The 20,352-nt window shown below is 39.0% G+C and overlaps 1 protein-coding gene across 2 annotated transcripts in view; it reads left to right on the plus strand.

Annotated features, from left to right (window-relative positions):
* Positions 1-407: 407 nt before the first annotated feature.
* FAM117B (family with sequence similarity 117 member B) overlaps positions 408-20,352 on the plus strand; it is a 108,496-nt gene continuing 88,551 nt past the window's right edge. The window contains exon 1 of one of the 2 annotated variants that reach the window (XM_045034297.1): positions 408-1,319. In XM_045034297.1, the coding sequence (XP_044890232.1) occupies positions 728-1,319 (592 nt within the window). In that variant the 5' untranslated portion in view covers positions 408-727. The remainder of the gene's footprint in view (positions 1,320-20,352) is intronic. The other variant, XM_023259611.2, reaches the window with a different exon arrangement.

A 20,352-nucleotide genomic window follows, 5' to 3' on the forward strand; every position in this document is an offset into this window, starting at 1 on the left:
AGCTCTGTCCAAACATTGACTTTGGACAGAACAAAAAGACGCACTTACACATCCTCTGCACGTTGAGACTGAGGTAAGGAAATGAGCTATGGGGGAAAAGACTTCAGACCTCCTTGGTGACCGTTCTCGTTCGGGACGTTCCCTTCGGCAATAATCCAGAGTATGAGTCCCTAGGGCTCCCCCCAGTGGGAAGGGAAAGACGCGCGTGGCCAGGCTCGCGTACGCGTACACTCACGTGTGCACACACACACACACACGCACATAGACACACGCTCGCGCGCGCGTACACTACACATACACACCGACTGTTTCCTCCGCTCCCCCTCCCCCCGGGGGGCGGGGTCTCTTTCTCTTTAAAGAGCAGACGGTCTTATTGCAAACCCTGGCTCTCTAAGGCCCTGGGGGCCCGGGACCCGAGCTGCTCGCAGCCAATGGACGCGGTGGAGCGGCTCGAGCGCGGCTGACGCTACACCAATGGGCGTTAGCGGGGGGCGGGGGCAGCGGAGGAGACACTATTGTTGATGAGGAGGAGCGGCGGCGGCGGCGGCGGCGGCTGCTGCACCACCTCGTTGCTGCCGGCCGCGGCCCGGGCGCCCCCTGCTCCACGGATTCCGGCCTCGCCACCCGTCGCGGGGACCTTCCCTCCGGCCTCGAGAATCCAATCCCTGCATCCCAACAACAACAAACCTCCCCCCGTCTCGCCCAGTCACCGGGGAGGGGGGGGACCATGTCCCAGCGGGTGAGGCGCAATGGGTCCCCCACGCCGGCCGGCTCCCTCGGGGGCGGTGCGGTCGCCACGGCTGGGGGAGCCGGGAGCCGCCTGCAACCCATGAGGGCGACGGTTCCGTTCCAGCTGAAGCAGCAGCAGCAACATGGCAGCCCCACGCGGAGCAACGGCGGCGGCGGCGGCAACAACGGCGGCTGCTGTGGTGGCGCCTCAGGCCCCTCAGGCGGCGTCGGCGGCGGGGGCCCGCGCACCGCCTCGCGCAGCACTAGCCCCACGCGCGGCGGCGGGAGTGCGGCCGCGCGCACCAGCCCCACAGTAGCTACGCAGACGGGCGCGTCCGCGACGTCCACGCGAGGAACCAGCCCCACGCGCGGCGCCGCGCCCGGGGCTCGCGGGAGCCCCCCACGGCCGCAGCCCCCGCCGCCGCTGCTGGGCACTGTTTCGTCTCCTAGCTCCTCGCCCACCCACCTGTGGACTGGCGAGGTGAGCACGGCCCCACCCCCAGCCCGCGTCCGGCACCGGAGAAGGTCCCCGGAGCAAAGCCGTAGCTCCCCAGAGAGGAGGAGCCCAAGCGCCCCGGTTTGCAAAGCAGGTACGTGCTGGGAGCCGAGCGGCTACGGGAAGGGAGTAGGAAGGGGTCCTGGGCGCGCGCCGCTTTCGTGCGGGGATTGCGGCGCTACAGCGTAGCCCGGGCGGGCGGGGGGCGGGGCGGGGGGCGGGGCGGGGGGCGGGGCCGGGGTGGTGCGGTGCCGCCTTCCCCGGGCAAGCCCCGCGCCCTCTCCACCGCTCTCTGTTTGTCTCATTCATTGCTCTGCCGACCTTGCGCGGGTCTCTGATAGTGCAGGTGCAGCTGCTAACCTTCTGCTTGGGCTTGGGCTGATACGTGTTAATGATAAACCTGGGATTCTGGCCGCCCGTTGGTTACTGCTAACCCTTTCGTGGGGGTGAGGCTAGGAGTGGTTTGTCGCTTTGTTTTAGTGACCTGGTTAATGTTACTATAGCACATGTCTGCTGCTAAGTATTTCTTTTGTAAAACAGTTTCAGATTGTAAAGACTGAATTCATTAGCATAGCAAATTTGGATCCCTGAAGAGACGTGAGACTGGCAACGTGTTAGTATTTCCTTAGACCTGATACGTGGGTAGCAAGAAAACTCTATAAGCTTTGTCTTAGAGTCCGGGTGTATTTCTGATATACTGATTTTATTTAGATGTAAAGCCATTTATTTAAAAAAAAAGATCAACGTTTTTCTCTTATTATTTTAGGGACAACTCCCCCCCTCCCCCAAAAAAAACAAAAAACAAAACAAAAAAAACCCTGTTGTTTTTCTGTGTACTTGGAAGCTTTTTTGGAAAAGGTCCTGAATGGGACTGTTGGGTTTCACTGGAGTCATTCATAAAGAGTAACTTAAAAGATTCAAATTATGAAAGTGGAAAGAAAATTTGTCATTCAGTTGTCTTTCTGTTAGAATCTAGTGTAAAAAACAAATGGATGGTTTTTGGTTTATGCAGTTATACTGATGATATATACCTTTGTTTTTCCCTTGTCTGGGGGAATTTCTTTAGAATCTTTCATGCAGAATTGCTGTGAATTTCAGGAAATTTAGTACAGAAGTACTTCTCAACCAAATAAAACAGATTAAGTGGCTTCAAGGGTTCATTCAGAAATGCAGGGAGTAGGATGACTCTTACTGTTTATTTTATCAAAGATTTTAGATAGTGGATACATTTTTGGGAGAGATTGGCCTAAAAAATGATCAATAGTGTTTTCTAATTAGAATGAGAATATGGTTTTAAACCCGTTTGAAAATGCATTGTTGTGTTTTCTTTAAACTTCGATTGTTAAAGGTACTAGAATCCTCCTTCCCCTCAAAATATAGTTATCACTTTACTGAGCTCCTACTGTATGGTTGGTAATTTACCTACAAGATCTCATTTTAACTTTCACAGCAGGTTTTAGAGAGATTAAGTAGCAAGTGACAAGATACTTGAATTTTGCTGGATGGTACTCCAAAACCGTGTCTTTCACATTATATCAAGGAGGTAGGTTCATGATGTATAAGACAGGATCTGGGATATATATAACATACTAAAATCACATGTGTTTTTGAAGCAACTTTTAGAGGTATCTGGTGAACGTAATTACTTCAATTTACCTTCAACCTTCTGGAGCTGGTATAGTGTGGCAAGTGGAAGGGAAGAAGGGGGTGGTGACTGCAATCTCATAACAGAATCTGGCTGCCCTCTCAACTATGTGGCCCTTAAAGCAGAGCAGAAACCTGAGGAGAGCCCAGTTAAGTATTGGCAAAGAGTGGAAGAAGGTGGTCTTTTCTTCTTTGTTTAGGATTTATTTTCTCGGATCTTGGTCTCATGTGCCCACTCTTCATGTTTCCCAAAGCTCCCTGTCTTAGGCTGTCATTCCAGTCCTGCTATAAAAGTAACCTTTTTCAAAAGCTTCCCCTGTCCCCCCACCGAAAAACTTCCCAGAAAATAAAAAAAACATTTTCTTCCAGTATGGTATGCTCAACTATGTGTGAAAGGAATAGTGTGGGTCATTAAGTTTTACTGAAGTGAATGTCTGATAGCTTCTTTCCTTGAAACGTCTCATTTCACTCTAGTGAACTTTCATGCAGATAGGACTTTCAGATTTTATATTTCAAGTCTTAATAGCACAAACTAGATAATTTGCTATTTTTCTCAGACTAAATCTGGAAGGAGAGAAGAGGGGAAAAAGAATCTTTTTGATCCCTGGGACTCTTTGATTAAAGGGAAATTATCACCAGTTTGCAGCCTTAGTGAAATGTAGAAGTCCTTACTGGTAGAAGGGAATGGTCTGTAGTTCGTAAACCTCATATGACTCAAATTCCAAGGATCATCTAGATACGGCCTCCAACTTCAAGGTGTCTATCAGATGAACTGGATGCTTTAATCTTTGTTTAGGGATCCAATATCTGAAAGCCTCTGAGTTGAAGGTCTTAGAATCTTTGGAGGGGAGTCTCTACTTTGCCAGGGTTAGATGTAATAACTGGCTAACCCAGAATTTTTTCTCGTGACTACTATTAAGGTAAACCAAGCACCTATCCCTGACATGTTTTAAACTTCTCACCTTCAAGGGCCTGCCATCTCCATGGCAAAGTGGCTTGCCATTAGGAACTGATCTCAGTTAGAGAAGGTAACCAGGCAACAGTGTTAACTGTAGACAAAATGAGGAAGGAGGTGAGGTTTGTTTTTGTGCTTTCTCTCCTTTTGTCTTTTTTTTTTAATTTTTTTAATGTTTATTTATCTTTGAGAGAGAGTGTGCAAGGCAGGCTGCAGGCTCTGAGTTGGCAGCACAGAGCCCAGTGTGTGGCTCAGACCCATGAACTGTGAGATCATGACCTGAGCTGAAGTTGGATGCTTAACCAACTGAGCCACCCAGGCGCCCCCTACTCCTTTTGTCTTGATAAAATGACAAGTGTATTACAAATGGAGAGGTGGCATATTTGGAGCACAGGCTTTGAATAGACAGTCTAGGTTAAATATTTGTATTCCACCACTTAGAAGGCATGTGATATGGGGAAGTGAATAACTTTGTAACATTTAACTTACTTTTTAAAAAAAATATTTTTTTATTGTTATTTTTAACATTTATTTATTTTTGAGAGACAGCATGAGCAGGGGGAGGGGCAGAGAGCGAGGGAGACACAGAATCCGAAGCAGGCTCCAGGCTCTGAGCTGTCAGCACAGAGCCCGATGTGGGGCTCGAACCTATGAACTGTGAGATCGTGACCTGAGCCAAAGTTGGATGCTTAACTGACTGAGCCACCCAGGCGCCCCAGATTTTGTAATTTTTTAAAGTGACCTCTACACCCAATGCTCAGACTCAAAACCCTGAGGTCAAGAGTCATATGCTCCACCAACTGAGCCAGCCAGGTGCCCCTAATCCTTAACTTTCTTATCTGTAAAATAGGTGATGATCAGCATATCTGCTTCATATGGTGGTAAAGATTAAATGAAAGGAAATTGAAAAATCCTCAGCATAGTACCTCAGTATGAAAGTTAGCTATTGTATATCATATTAGTTTTGCTTCTAGTTTTAGTGGATTTAACATAAATTGCCAGTGTAGGCTTAGTTTTCATGGTTGTATGAAATTTCAAATTGGAGAGAACATTGCCTTTGAACATCCAGAACTGTAGCTCAAGTATGGTCTGTGGTTTGTCTGTATCAGAATTACTTGGGGTCCTTGATAATGCAGACTTTGAAAGCCCCCCATCCTCTGATTTTGATTTTACTCTGTATTTGAAAAGCAGTCACTAGAAGCACCAAAGAAAAATAGTTTGAAAACTCACTACAGAAAAGAGTGTTACTACAGTATGTATTTTTGCAGTATGTACTTTTGCAGTGTGGCTGGTATGTAGATAGCAAGTTGTGTTTTTGCTAATTTTTCCCTTACTTGATATGTATTATGTATGAATTTGGTTGTTTATTAGGGTAGGAGACTGGCAAGAGCAGAAACAAGAAGTGGGCTTCTCTGGACTAATAATCTGGAGGTAGGTTACCAGGACTTCATATTTGTGGCATCTTAGACTTCTGCTTTCTAGTACTTTGTGAAGTACACAGCTTTAAGAACTCAGTGTTTCTCTAACATTTGGGAGATTGATGCTAGCTTCATCAGGGGAATCCTTTTGGTTTTTATGTCTGTATTTTACAGTTGGAGATGAGGCAGAGTGGAGTCTTACTATTAGTTCAGTGTCTTGGTTAGCAGAATTTGTATTTAATTCAGTTCTGTAAGCTGTGATTGAACTGCTCTTAGTAACTGCAGTACAAAGATGTAGAAGACACAGGGAACTCCAGAGACTCACAAACCAGCTATGTAAGACATGTACAAAAGCATATAATATGATGAGTGCTCTGGGCTCATAGAGAAGTGAGTAGTTCTGTAGGGAATGGGTATAGAAGTTCAGCCAGAGGAGATGGCTTTTGATTTGGCTTGGAAGGGGAAAAACAGAACTTTATATTTGGATCATAAAGGTGTGAAAATATATATAGGATATTCAGACTTATATGTCTTAAAGTGTAGAGTATTGGATGTAGGAGAAAAGAGGGAACAGTAGAAAAGAAAGTAGAAAGGTAAGTTTTCAGAAAAGCCTTGAAGAGAATATATGAATTAGAATGTATTCCATGGTTAAAAGCTCTGGAGGCAGATTTCCAGGGTTCAAATGTTGGCATTACAACTTGTTTAATTTTAAGTAAATTCACTTCACCTTTAAAAAGGGTATACTAGATAATAGTGTTTGCAGTAGAGGATTATTAGAAGGATAAAATGCTTATAATCTCTGCATGGGTATAGAAATCTCTCAGTATTAGCTGTTTTCATATCATCTTTGCATTCCTCATCATCCAAGGGTTTAGACATTCAAGGTTAATTTGTTAGTAGTGGTAGTATTTACCTTCTTAGAATGTGTAGAGTCTATAATTACTTATAATTTATTTTTATTTTTTTAGAGTGTGAGCAAGGGAGAGGGGTAGAGTGGGAGAGAAGGAATCTTAAAAAAAATTTTTTTTTAATGTTTTCTTATTTTTGAGAGAGAGAGAGAGAGAGACAGAGCATGAACTGGGAAGGGGCAGAGAGAGAAGGAGACACAGAATCCGAAGCAGGCTCCAGGCCCTCAGCTGTCAACACAGAGCCCAACGCAGGGCTCAAACTTACAAACTGCGAGGTTGTGACCTGAGCCAAAGTTAGGTGCTTAACCAACTGAGCCACCCAGGCACCCCAAGAGAGAGAGAATCTTAAGCAGGCTCCATGCTCAGTGTGGAGCCCCCTGTGGGGCTTGATCCCACAACCCTGAGATCATGACCTGAACCGATATCAAAAGTCAGATGCTCAACCAACTGAGCCACACAGGCAACCCAGAGTTTATAATTACTTACGATGAGTAGAGCACAAATTTGAGATGAGAGAAACTGTAGGATAATAACTCACTAAGGCATAGAACACGTGAATTTAGGTGCAGTGGCAGTGGGAATGGCAAGGAAAAAAGAGAGTGAAGAGACTTTGATTTGGTAACCTGTTGGACATAGAGATTGAGAAAGGGTCAGTTGAGGGTAATAGGTTTGGTTGATGATACTAATTGTGATAAGCAACACAGTAGAGAATGCAAATGTGGGAAAAGAAAATGAACAGTGTTTTAGACCTGTTTAGTTTGTACTGTCAGGAAATCCAGGTAATTCCCTAGACTGGAAAATACAGTTTTAGAACTCAGGGGTCCAGTTTGAATTGGGGGCAAGAAATTGGGACTCATTGATTTCAGTAAACATTCATTTAACATGTACTTCAGGCTAGGCATTTACATGTGGGCAATATGTGAAATGATTAGAAGGGATAAGATGATGGGGAGAATGCTGAGGATAGAACTCTGGGAGAAAACAAGCATTTTAAGGGTAGAAAGAAAAGCCAGTGAAGAAGCCTGATCGTGTGGAAGGAGGAGAAATGGTGGAATAGTGTTGAGAAAGCCAAAAGAAAGATTGGATTTCAAGGAGGGGATGATAAAGATTTTCAGATTCTGCCAAGAGAGCAAGTAGGCTGACCTTGGAGAATAGGCTTTTGAATTTGGTATTTCCATCAGTTGATGATCTCTGAGAAAGAGTAGTTTCCGGGGTACACAAGTTGGATTAAAGTGGTGGGTGAGAAAGTAGAGGTAAGGATTATAAATTACTCCTAAAAAGTGCAGGTTACTCTTATATCACTGAAAGGAAGGAAAGTGACAAAACAGGATGCAAAGTTGAGCTAAGGTTCATTTATTTATAGGATAGGAAAAACTTAAGCATGTTTCATAGGTGTGGGGAGGGGATTTATTAGGAGAATGAGACTGCAAGTGTAAGAGAAAATGGAAGTCGTAGATGGAGCAAGGTCATGGAAAATGTGAGAGGCAGTGGGATCCAGCACATGGTAGAGTCTGGAAATCTCAGAAACAACTAAGGACACTTCTTTCTTTGAGGATGGGAAGGTGGTAAGGGTGGGTTAAAATGATAGATAACTTAGCAATAGAAGGGAAGGAAGCAGTAGAAGGGAAGGAAGTTGAGAAAGACAGCTACTTCCATTTCCAAACTACTTGAAGAAAAAAATAGCATGTTTGTCTTAATACTATATTTTTAAATTTAAATTTTGTTTTTATTAAAGTACATGTATGTAATTAAAAATATCAAAGAGCACTGGGGGCACCTGGCTAGTTCAGCTGGTAGAGGGTTCGACTCTTGATTTCAGGGTTGTGAGTTCAAGCCCTGTGTTGGGTGTAGAGATTACTTAACAGATCTTTAAAAAGAAAAATAACACTGAACTTACAATGAAATAAAATGTTTTCCTGACACACCTCTCTCCACTCCTACTTCCTGCCTCCTAGAGACAGTCACTTTCAACTCTTGGTAGTCTTTGTTTCTGGGAAATTTTTTCTATCATTTCTCCTTTCTGTTATCTTTTTTTTTTAATCTTTTTGGAACCCCTGCTATATGGGACCTCTTGAATTGAGCTAGTACTTTTTAAATTTCTGCTAGTTTCCATCTCTGTACCTTTTTGTTCTTCTTTCGAGCAGATTTGTTTTATCTTCTGTCTTTTCAATTGATTTTTAAATCCTGGTCATTATATTTTCATTTTTCAAGAGAACTTACCTTGCTGTCTTATTAGTCCTTGTCTTGTCAGGATTTTCTAAAAACGTTTATAAAAGGTATAAATACCATCAAAGTTATTATTTTTTTGCCCTCTGCATTATCTTCAGAGCTCCTTTTGTCTTGAGCTTTGTCATGTTGAAACTGTCATTCGTTTTCTATTAATATTTAAATAAGAGACAAAAATGCTGATCAGGTGTTCTTTCTGACTAGGTTAGGCTGGTAGACTGGAGGATCTTAAAGGAGAATGATGATGCAAGGACTCTCTAATGTAGGGTTTTTCTGCCAGCTTTCCCAGGGGAGAGTCCTACAGTATCATGCCTGAGGATATGTCTGGTGTCTTCAAGTCCAGAGCCTGCCTAGTTAATCTCTCTAGAGCAGTTTTTTCCATCTTTTCGCTCTGGAGAAACCCTTGGAATAATTTTCATTTCTCAAGAAACCTTTGCTTTTCATGATCAGTAAGTTGAGATATAGTGGTGTGGTGGTAATCAGTGATCTTCTGAGTACAGATTGATTTCTTGTGGATCTACTTGGCCAGTGTATTATAAGCTTATTCATTTTGTGTAATTTCCCCCTCTACCTCTTCTTGGGAAAAAACATAGTTAAGCTTAGCCTCTTTTTTCTTTTCTCTTCTCTTCTCTTCTCTTCTCTTCTCTTCTCTTCTCTTCTCTTCTCTTCTCTTTCTTCCTTTCCTCTCCTCTCCTCTCCTCTCCTCTCCTCTCCTCTCCTCTCCTCTCCTCTCCTTTCCTTTCCTTTCCTTTCCTTTCCCTCCCCTCCTGTTCCTTATGCTCTATACCTAATGTGGGGCTTGAACTCATGACCTAGAGATCAAGAGTAGCATACTCCACTGACTAAGCCAGCTGGACGCCCCAATCTCTTTCCTATGCATAGATTTTCAAAACTCATAAGGCAACCACAACACATTTTGATTAAATACTTGGGTTAAACCAATGAGATTAATTTTTCTAAAGGCAGACTTAGTAGATTTATTTTTTTGATAAATGTTTATTTTGATAGGGAGAGAGAGAGGGAGAGAATCTCAAGTGGGCTCTGCGCTGGCAGCACAGAGCCCAGTGTGGGGCTTGATCCTACAGTGAACTGCGAGACCATGACCTGAGCTGAAATCAAGAGTCAGACGCTTAACTGACTGAGCCATTCAGGCACCCCTCAGTAGATTTAATTTAAATAAAGTTAGTAAAGTTAGTTTTTTACAATATGGAAATTTATTGACAAAGTTGTATAATAAAGCTATGGAAACCATAAGCCAAGATAATATGAAGAAAATTTAGTCTGAGACAATTTGCATAATAGTTTGAAAAAATTCTGAGTAACATGATCTGTCTCAAATATAAGTTATGCAGAATTATATATGTTTGTTTCTTGGTATCTTTTATGTAGACTTATACTTAAAAAAGTGATGTTTCAAAAATAAAAACAAAATTTATCTCTTTAAGGCAAAACATTTACTTGGGTGTTTTTATTTTGCTGTACAAATAAAACTCAATTTGGAGTTGAACTTGAAATGAGCACACTCACATTTCATTTTCAGATGAAATGAAACACTTCTTTCCTTGCTTTTGATGCTTGTTAAACAAGAAAAAGTTTGTTTATTCATATAAGAAGTTGAAAATGCAGCAAATTATTCGTTGCTTTCCTTTGAATGGCAAGGCACTTTTTTTTTTGCACAGACATTTAGAACTTCTACCAGCCAGATCAAGAAACCTTGGGTTGAGCTTATAATTAGACTGCAGCTAATTTACCACAAACATTTGCTTTCAAAACTTTGTTGAAACATCTTTCCTACTGTTGTCTCTTTTCCTGTCTGTTGTCCTTTATGGGTTATACCTTTTTACTTCTTCAGTATTCTAGGAAGTCTTTGATACTCTTTCTGTTAAAGGTTTGCATGCAGTGGAGGTGAAATAACCTGTGGTTTATTGCCCACAATTTCTACATGACATTTTAAATTGACCATTCTTCTTTATTAACTAGTTAATTTTTAATATTTTTTTGGAGTTCTTGCTCTCAAAGAGCTGATTTTGTAGTTGTATGCTATAGTCTACCTACCAGCATGTATTCCTTCCCTCCTTCCATCCTTTCTTTCTCTGCAGATAATATATACACATGATAAAAATTATAAATGATAAAAGAAAATACAATAAAAAGTCTTCCCCCTACTTTAAGTTCATTATTCTCAGAGAAATCCAGGTAGCTCTTTCTTTTATATTATTCCAGAATTATTATGTGCATATACAAATATGTAGATCTGTTACTGTGCATATAGGTTTATTATGTACCAGACATTATTTTATCAGGCTTTTGTTTGAACAGTTAGATCATTTCCAGTATTTTGCTGTTAAATGGTTTACTATGTTGAATATTCTTGTTTATACTTCGTGTACTTATATATATGAGTTTATCTGTAGGATGAATTCTTAGAAATGAAATTTCTTGACCAGAGGTACACATTTTTCTTTCAGTTGTCGGATATATTTCAGGACTTGACATCAGCTCATAGTTGACTTCCAGCCTATGTTTTTCTCTTCTATCTTTTGAGGTTTTTTTTTTTTTTTTATGATTCCGTTTTATCTCCACTATTAGTTTTTAGTTATCTCTCTTTTTACTGTGCTGTTAGTGGTTGCACTCAAGCAGTGCTGTCCCAGAGAACTCCCTGCAGTGATGGATATGTTCTGTCTGTGTTGTCTAATATTTCATTTTAGAATCTTCCGTTCCCTGCCTTTCATCCTTTGTGCTATCATTGTCAAATATTTTGCTTCTCCATTAGAAGTCCTACAATACATTATTACTGTTTTTACTTTAAATGATTAATTATCTTTTATTAAGCAATTAAAAGTAAGAAAATTTTATATTTGCTCATTTTTATCATCTTGAGCACTCTGTGTGAAATAGAGTGGTTGTAGTGTGAATGAAAAAGGGCTTATTTGAGAAGCAAAGAATTGATAGGATTTGTTAACTGATTACATTTGAAGGATGAAGGAGATGAGAGAGCATAATGATGGCTGAGGTTTTGAACCTACTTGGGTGATAAAGTTAATAATGTTGTCATTAACTGGTTTCATAACTGCTTTTATATTCTGTATGCATACAGAGTAGATCATAAACTTTTGGAGCATAGTGCACTTACTTTTTTTTTTTTTTTTTTTTTTAATTTTTAGAGACAGTGAGAGCAAAAGCGTGTGAAGGAGAGGGGCAGAGAGAGAGAATCTTAAGCAGGCTCTGTGCTCATCATCAAGCCTGATGCGGGGCTTGAATCCCACGACCCCGGGATCATGACCTGAGCCAAAATCAAGAGTCAGACGTTCAGCTGAGCCTGAATATATTCAAAAGTAATATAATAATACAGACATTTTGAAAGATAAAGAACAACTTTTTTTTTTACACATACTCTTCTAATTTACTATTCTTTTCTCTCTCTCTCTCTTTTTTTTTTTTTTTTTAAGTTTATTTATTTTGAGATAGAGCAAACAGGAGAGGGGCAGAGAGATTGGGAGAGGGAGAGAATCCCAAGCAGGCTCCATACAGAGCCTGATGTGGGGCCCAGCTCATGAACCATGAGATCATGAACTGAGCCAAAATCAAGAATCAGATGCTTAAGTGACTGAGCCACTCAGGCGCCCCTCTAATTTACCATTTCTTAAAAATTATTTTACTTGGTGTTATACTAAGATTTACTGAGCTCTAGCTAGTAGTTTCTGGGAAACCATTTCACATTAATCATGTTTTCCCATTGTGCATGTACTGATATTTCTAAAGATAAGGATGAATGATGTTTGTTTATATTATTTTAGAACTCAAGCTCACTAGCTTATAAGGTATTAAGAAGACATCCCTGACCTTACAGACTTTAGAATTAAAGAGAGAGGCAATGTAGAATTTTGCACACTTCAGGGGTTAGCAGTAAAGACAAGAAAATACATAAGATTAGAAAGGAGTAGTATTTAATGGTAAAAGCCTGATAATGGCCATATGGGACTCAGTTGTGAGTCAGAGTGCTTTATGTGCAGTCAGGGATTGCTAGGTGATTTGTAGGTAGACATTTTTCACTTCTCTAGAAAACAGTTGCCATTATTGATATCCCTAAGAATTCTTGGAACATCTGCTCCTGGAAATCAATTCATGTCATAGCAACACACCTGATCTATTTCAGAAATGTTATGTTTCAATTGTATAAGAAAAGCTTAGGACCCACACCTTTGGACGGTCTTTCTACCAATTAAATTTTTTTTAATACAGTATGACTCACCCAGTACCTCTATTGTAATGAATCTGTCCCTTTCTCTCTTCCATTGGGGTAGGGAGAACTTGCAAGATTTAAATGAGACCCAGTAAAAATTTTGTTCGAATGAATGGGTGGATTCCTGTCTTTAAAAATATTTGTGACAACCCATGCCCCTTCCTCTATTTGTCTTTTGTCTGTTTTTTCCCTTTTGGTTTGGAAGTATTGGGTATCAGTGGATTTTACTTGACTTGAGTACTGTTGTTGTTGTTGTTGTTGTTGTTGTTGTTTGTCTAATAAATGAACTTTTTGTGTGAAGATTATACTACTAGCTCACTGTTGAGTATAGTATCTTCTAAAATCCTTGGAGTCCCCCTGTTGGAAATCCCTTTAATACTGGAAAGTTGACATGTTTCTAGCAACAGTTGATTAGATGATTCTGGTCCATCTACGCACTCTTGCCTGATCCTTTTTTGATTAATAGTATATTTTTAATTGCTAGCTGGGTTCAAGGCTAAGTATGTATAGTAAGAGATTATGGAACAGTTTAGCCCATTGTAAAGCTTTTAAATGTAAGTCTTAATAAAACTCTATAGAATTAGAGTCAGATTTGCATCATATTCTAACTATTTAAAAAATATTTGTAAAGTGACACAAATTTCTGGAGTCTGAACCTTCAAATAAGAGGTAAGAAAGTATAATATGTATGCTATTATATGTAAGGTTGAAATCTCTACCAAGTTTATACATTTTGGCTTAGTCATTCTCCTTTTAAGTGGACATTTGTTTCTATTTTCCTCCTTGTAAATTACTTTAGTAAAAATCTTTGTAAATGTATGTGTTTGGGTGTGGTATGAGTGCACATTTATATGTATCCTCTTTAGGAAAAAAAAGTCCCAGGATTGAGGTTATTTTGTGAAGTTTTAAATGATGTGATGCTTTGTAGTATTGCTTTCCAAAAAAAGGATTGAATCACTTTACCCTGTCAAACAGAAATGAGCTTGTCTTGTCTGCCTGTTGCTGTGAAGCCTTGGCAGAATTAGAGTTCATACCTTTTCTTTAGTTTTACCACTTCAGTGTGTACAACAGAGTACATTATAGTTTTCATTTGTATTTCTTTAGGTCATAGTATTTGAGATGATATACTTAGTCATCCTAGTATAGTAGCTAATTAATACCATTTAATAAGGAAATAATGTTACTAATAACAGGATCGATATTCTGGTTTCTCTTCAGATCGAATAAATCTTTTCGCCTTTTACTAATAACAGGACTGAATATTCTTTTAAAATGCTTATTTACTGTTTATGTGGAGTCTATTAACTCTGTCTGTTGACTGACCCTTTATTTTTATTTTATTTTATTTTATTTTATTTTATTTTATTTTATTTTATTTTACTTGTTTTTTTAAAAGGTCTTATTTTGGGAGCATCTGGGTGGCTCAGTCTGTTGGGCGTCCAACTTCAGCTCAGGTCATGATCTCTCAGTTCATGAGTTGGAGCCCCGTGTCAGGTTCTGTGCTGACAGCTTGGAACCTGGAGCCTCCTTCAGATTCTGTCTCTATCTCTCTGCACCTCCTCTGCTCACTCTCTGTTTCTGTCTCTCTGTCTCTCAAATATAAGATAAAGCATAAAAAAAAATTGAAAATCTTAAAAAATCTTATTTTTAAGTAATCTCTACACCCTGTGTGGGGCTTGAACTCACAACCCGAGATTAAGAGTTGCATGCTCTACCGACTGAGCCATCCAGACACCCCTGACCCTTTTATTCATTGAGGATGTAACTAACATTTTTAACTGTTCCTGTTTTTAAAAGGCTTGCCTCATTGGTAGGCGTGTGGAGTATTAGGTTTATTGAGGTATAATTTACATACACTAAAATTCATCCTTTTTGATACATAGCTGTATGAATTTTGATAAATAACACAGTTGCATGACCACAACCATGATAAAGGTATAGAATATTTCTGTTACCCATAAATCTTTCTCATGCCTTTTTAAGCCATTTCTCTCCTTTTACCTTTAGGCTATAGCAACCACTGATTTGTTTTGCTTTTTGTAGTTTTAATTTTTTCAGAACATAATGTAAATGAGTTACACAGTAACTTGTCTCTTGGGTCTGGCTTCATTGACTTAGCATAATGCATTTGATATTCATTAATGTTATTGCATGTATCAGTAGTTTATTCCTTTTTATATCTGAGTAATATTCCTTTATATAGATGTGCCCCATTTTGTTTATTCATCCACCAGTTGAAGGATGTTTTAGGGGTTTTCATTCCTGAGACTGGAAATCTGTCTTCTCTCTCTCTTTTTTTTTTTTTTTTTTTTTTTTTGTAGTCAGTCTGAAGTTTATCATTTTTGGATCTTGTCAAAGAACCAGCTTTTGGTTTCATTTATGTTGTTATTTTTATGTTTCATTGATTGCTGCTCCTGTCTTTATTATTTTCTTTGTTCTACTTGCTTTGAGTTTAATTTGCTCTTTTTCTAGTTTCTCTGATAGAAGGTTAAATTACTAATTTGAGACCTTGTTTTCTAATAGCATTTAATGCTATACATTTTTCTCTGAGCAGCTGTTTAGCTCCACCCCACAAAATTTGACATTTTGTATTTTCATTTTAATTCAGTTCCAAATATTTTCTAGTTTCCCTGAGGTTTCTTTTTTGGCTCACGAATTATTTATAAAACTTTTGTTCAGTTTCTAAATATTTGAGGATTTTCTAGATAGCTTTCTTATATTGATTTTTAGTTTGATTCTGTGTCAGAGAACATACTTTCTATAACTTCATTTCTTCTAAATATTTTAAGGTTTGTTTTATGTCCCTGTATGTGATCTGCCTTGACAAATGTGCCCTTGTGTATTCTGTTGTTGGGTGGAATGTTCTGTAAATGTCAGGTAAAATTGATTGATAGTTTTCAAGTCTTCTGTATTGTTGCTGATTTTCTATTTGTTTTATCAATTACTGAGAGGTGTTGAATTCTCCAAATAAAATAGTGGATTTTTCTTTCATTTCTATTAGTTTTTGTTTCATTTATTTTGACACTTTTTTTTTTAATGTGGAGAAACAGAATCATTATGTTTTTTGGGATTGACTTTTTATTATGCATTTTTCTTTATCTCTGATTTTCTTCTGAAATCTGCTTTGATCAATGTTTTTTTCGTCCTTTCTGTATTATTCTATATTTCCATCTTACCTGTATTGTATTTGGAGGGTTTGTCTTGTAGATAGCATATAGTTGGGTCTTGGGTGTTTTTTGTTGTTTGTTGGCCTTTTTTAAGTGGGCTTTAAGCCCAGTATGGGGCTTGAACTCACAACCCTGAGATCAAGGTTACACGCTTTGCCAACTGAGCCAGCCTGGTGCCTAGGGTCTTGTTTTATTAATTCAGTCTGATGATTTCTGTTTTTTAATATGTTCAGATCATTTATGTTTAGTGAAATTATTATGTTTGGCTATATGTCTGTTTTATTCTCTGTTTTCCCTTTTGTTTTTTGTTCCACCTTGTTTATCTTCCTTTGGATTACTTGAATATTTTTTGATAATCCATTTTTGATTTATATATTGGCTTTTTGGCTCTCTCTTTGTATAGGTTTTTTGGTGGTGGTAGCTATGGGGATTACAATGTAGATAACTTTTTACATGCTTGAAATGAAAGGTAGCAGTTCTTTAATCAGTTGTGTCTCTATATTCTTCCTTTATGTTATAGTCGTATATATTACATCTTTAATACATTGAAAACCTTATACAGATCATACATATGATCTTATGTATGTATCTGCACAATTTGCCCTTATAAAATTGGGTATGATAGTAATTATTTTTTCAGAAGGAAACTCTTGATAATAAAGGTTCTAATTGATTAAATTTTGATACACTCAAAAGAAGATTGAGTGTTGTAAGCTTTGTATTGAAAGCAGTTGAAATGAAAGAAAAATGGAAGCAAAATAAACAAGATTGGAAAAGCAATTTATTGTCTTTAGTAAGTTAATCAAAAAATAAGTTGACTCAGTAGAGTTTGCAATGGAAAATACTTTGTAAAAAAATAATGTAACTCACAAATACACATATAACATATACATACACTCATAGCTTTGGGTTAGAATGGTAGGGGCAAAAGACTTGGACTCAGAGAAGCTCTAATTGCCACATCTGTTTTTTAAAAAATACTGTATCTGAGTGTGTACATATATGTACGTTTATATTCTGAAAAGCATTTTTACCTGCTAGTTGGGTTTCCACTGATGGGATGGGGGAGTTTAGCACAGATAACTTGCACTTTTCTACATAAACAGTTCTGGGTTTTTTGAGTACTTTGAAATAGAGTATTTCATTTCGTTAAGAAATTTTTTTTTTAATGTTTATTTTTGAGAGAGAGAGAGAGCTGGGTGGAGGAGGGGCAGAGAGAGAGGGAGACACAGAATCTGAAACAGGCTTCAGGCTCTGAGCTGTCAGTACAGAGCCCGATGTGGGCCTCAAACCCACAAGCTGGGAAGTCATGACAGGAGCTGAAGTCAGATGCTTAACCAACTGAGCCACTCAGGCACCCCGAATGTTTCATTTCTATAATAAAAGGGCTAATAAAAATCTATTGGTATTATAGCAGTAATTTACAGTGTAGTTAGTGTTTAAAAAAAGGATTAAAATACAGTATCAATGTTATTTCCACTTGCTCCAGTCTCTATTTGGACTGTTTCTGTAAATTTTTCTCTGAGCTGGCTTAGAGAAAGTTTCTTCTGTGTATGTGTACTCTAGTTTCATAGAGGTGAAGTTCTGCAGGCGCCTGGGTGGGTCAGTTGGTTAAGCATTGAAGAGGTCTGCTGGGTGTGTTTCTGCTAGGTTTCCATCTTGCGAGGCCTTTGGTAGTGGCTAGTGAGCATATGTTGTGAAGTAGACATCTGGCATGGCTGACCCACATAATAGGGTAGTGGATGAGGTTGTGGAATAATACAGAGGACAGTGGTAGAGTTAGAAGTAAAATCACTATCAGGAGTGCGTGGGTGGCTTAGTTGGTTAAGGGTCCAACTCTTGATTTCAGCTGAGATCATTAACCCAGGGTTGTGGGATTGAACTCTGCATTGGGCTCCATGAAGAGCTCTGCATGGAGCCTGCTTAAGATTCCCATTCTCTCTCCCTCCCTCTCCCTCCCTCTCCCTCCCTCTCCCTCCCTCTCCCTCCCTCTCCCTCCCTCTCCCTCCCTCTCCCTCCCTCTCCCTCCCTCTCCCTCCCTCTCCCTCCCTCTCCCTCCCTCTCCCTCCCTCTCCCTCCCTCTCCCTCCCTCTCCCTCTCTCTCCCTCTCTCTCCCTTTTTCCCTCTCTCTCCCTTTTTCCCTCTCTCTCCCTTTTTCCCTCTCTTTCCCTTTTTTCCCCTCTCTTTCCCTTTTTTCCCCTCTCTCTCCCTCTCCCCTCCCCTCCGCCCCTCTCCCCTGCTTGCAAAAGAAGAAAGAAAGAAAAAAGTAAAATCACTGTCAAATCAGCATACATAGGACTGACTGGTCAAAATAACTAGGTCCTAAAGATTTTATTGAGAAGCACCCATTACATCAAAGTGCAAAAACTTTAGTTTATCTAGAGTATCTAAACATTTAGGAAGTATAATTTTTAAAATACTCTTTTTTATATATGTATTTTTTTCTGTTTTATATTTTTATTTTTTAAAGTTTCTTTCAAGAGAGAGAGCACAGAGGGGGAGGGGCAGAGAGAGAGAGATGGACAGAGTATCAGAAGCGGGCTCTGTGCTGACAGCAGAGAGCCCAGTGTGGGGCTTGAACTCACTAATGGTAAGATCATGAACTGAGCTGAAGTTGGAAGCTTAACCAACTGAAGTACCCAGGTGCCCATCTGTTTTATATTTTTAAAGAGAGATCAGTAATAATCCTCATCTGACATAAAGATTTATTTAAGAGCATTATCTAAAGTGTAGTACAGAGCATTGGATTTGGGGTCTTTTTTTTTTTTTTTAATTTTCTGTATCAGCAAAGAAAGAGGAAAGGAAGTAACATTTGAATCCATGTCTCTTGCATTGGATGCATGCCTCCAGATTAGGCTGTATTTATTCCCATTTCATAAATGAGAATTCTCTGGCCCAGGGAGTTAAGTCATTTAGTATTTCAGAATTACTAGATGTGGGATTTCATTTCCTGTCTATTTTGTTTTGAGGCCTGTGTTTTTAAATCTTGTCAGTATTATGTAGTATAATTTGGCCTACATTGAATATTTATTATGAATAGATATCATTGTAAGCTGGATGGTTTGAAAGAACAAAAAAATAAAGCATAATGTATACCAGAAATTCCTCCCTTCTTGCTTCTGGTTGGAGGAATGTCTAGTAGTGAGTGCCTCTAAATTGGTAAAAGAGTAGTCTTAGGGGAAACATAGAGAATAAATACACTGATAAATCAGTGGATAGAGTGAGCTGGAAAAATCTGAAGAACAGGTTGGAAAACAGGACATTTTAAGTAGAAATATTTTTCAGCATTTTAAAATCACGTCAATATTTGGTAAACACAAATATTGTACTGTAATGTTAGAAATTTCAAAACAGACAATTTCAAAAATAAAGCAATAGTAATTCAAGGAGAAAATATAATTGATAAAAGTATGGGGGCGCCTGGGTGGCTCAGTTGGTTAAGTGTCCAACTTCAGCTAAGGTCATGATCTCACGGTTTGGGAGTTCAAGCCCTGCATTGGTCTCCTTGCTGACAGCTCAGAGCCTGGAGTGTGTTTCAGATTCTGTGTCTCCCTCTCTCTCAGCCCCTTCCCAGCTCACTCTCTCTCATTCTCTCTCTCTCAAAAAAAAAAGTGGGTTTTTTTGTTTTTTTTGTTTTTTTGTTTTTTTAACAGTTATGATGTAATATCAGCGTGTTTAGTAAGCCAACAAGTTTGTCAGTCCCACATAGTGTGGAAATCTGAGTTTTTTTACTTACGGGAATCTTTGTTTTTATTGCCAAAAGTGCAATAAAAAGTACCAGCTTTGCAAAATAAATAATAAAGAGAGGATAGTTTACTTACTTTGGAAAGCAGGAGAAGGGGATAGGAACTAGAAGATATTTTCCGCTGAAAATATTGTGATTGTTTTTTTGAAAGTTACTTTGTTAACTGAATCAAGCCTAAATTATATAAACTATTCTTGGAGATATTTTGGCCAAGAGGCCAAAGAGAGATGTTCTTCACATTGTTTCAGATGAAGTTTTCAGGTATGTCATTGTGAAAGTGTTTCCTTAAATCATCCTTCAGAAAAAACAGATGACTATTGCTTTTTTTTTCCTTTGAAATCCTTAATCTTTCAGTATTTTATTAGGCCATAAATGAAGAAATGTTAAAAGCACCAATTTGTTTTATCCATTTTCTTGAATTTTCCTTTGTTTGCTTGCAGTAACATTTTTCTAGACTCTTGGTTGCAAATAACAACCCAACTTATACTAAGTAGAATAACAATAGAGTTGAGAAAATGCTAAATAACCAATAACTTGGATAGATCTGTCTACAAGGATGGAATGTTTTCGGGATACTTTGTCATAATCCCTTAATCTTTTATCTGTGTCTGTTAGCTTCACTCTGTCCTGCTGTCTCAAACTAACAGGTATTTATTGAGTATCTGCTAGGTGCTAGACATGATTTTAGTTGCTGGGGAAACAATTGAAATAAATGAGATAAAACAGAGTAAGTCTGTATCCTCCAGAATCATACTTTCTAGCACAGTAACTTTCAGTACATAGCTGGGAACAAGGCCGGAGACCATTCCAGACTCATATTT

Source organism: Felis catus, chromosome C1 (genome assembly GCF_018350175.1).
Source record: "Felis catus isolate Fca126 chromosome C1, F.catus_Fca126_mat1.0, whole genome shotgun sequence".
NCBI lineage: Eukaryota > Metazoa > Chordata > Mammalia > Carnivora > Felidae > Felis > Felis catus.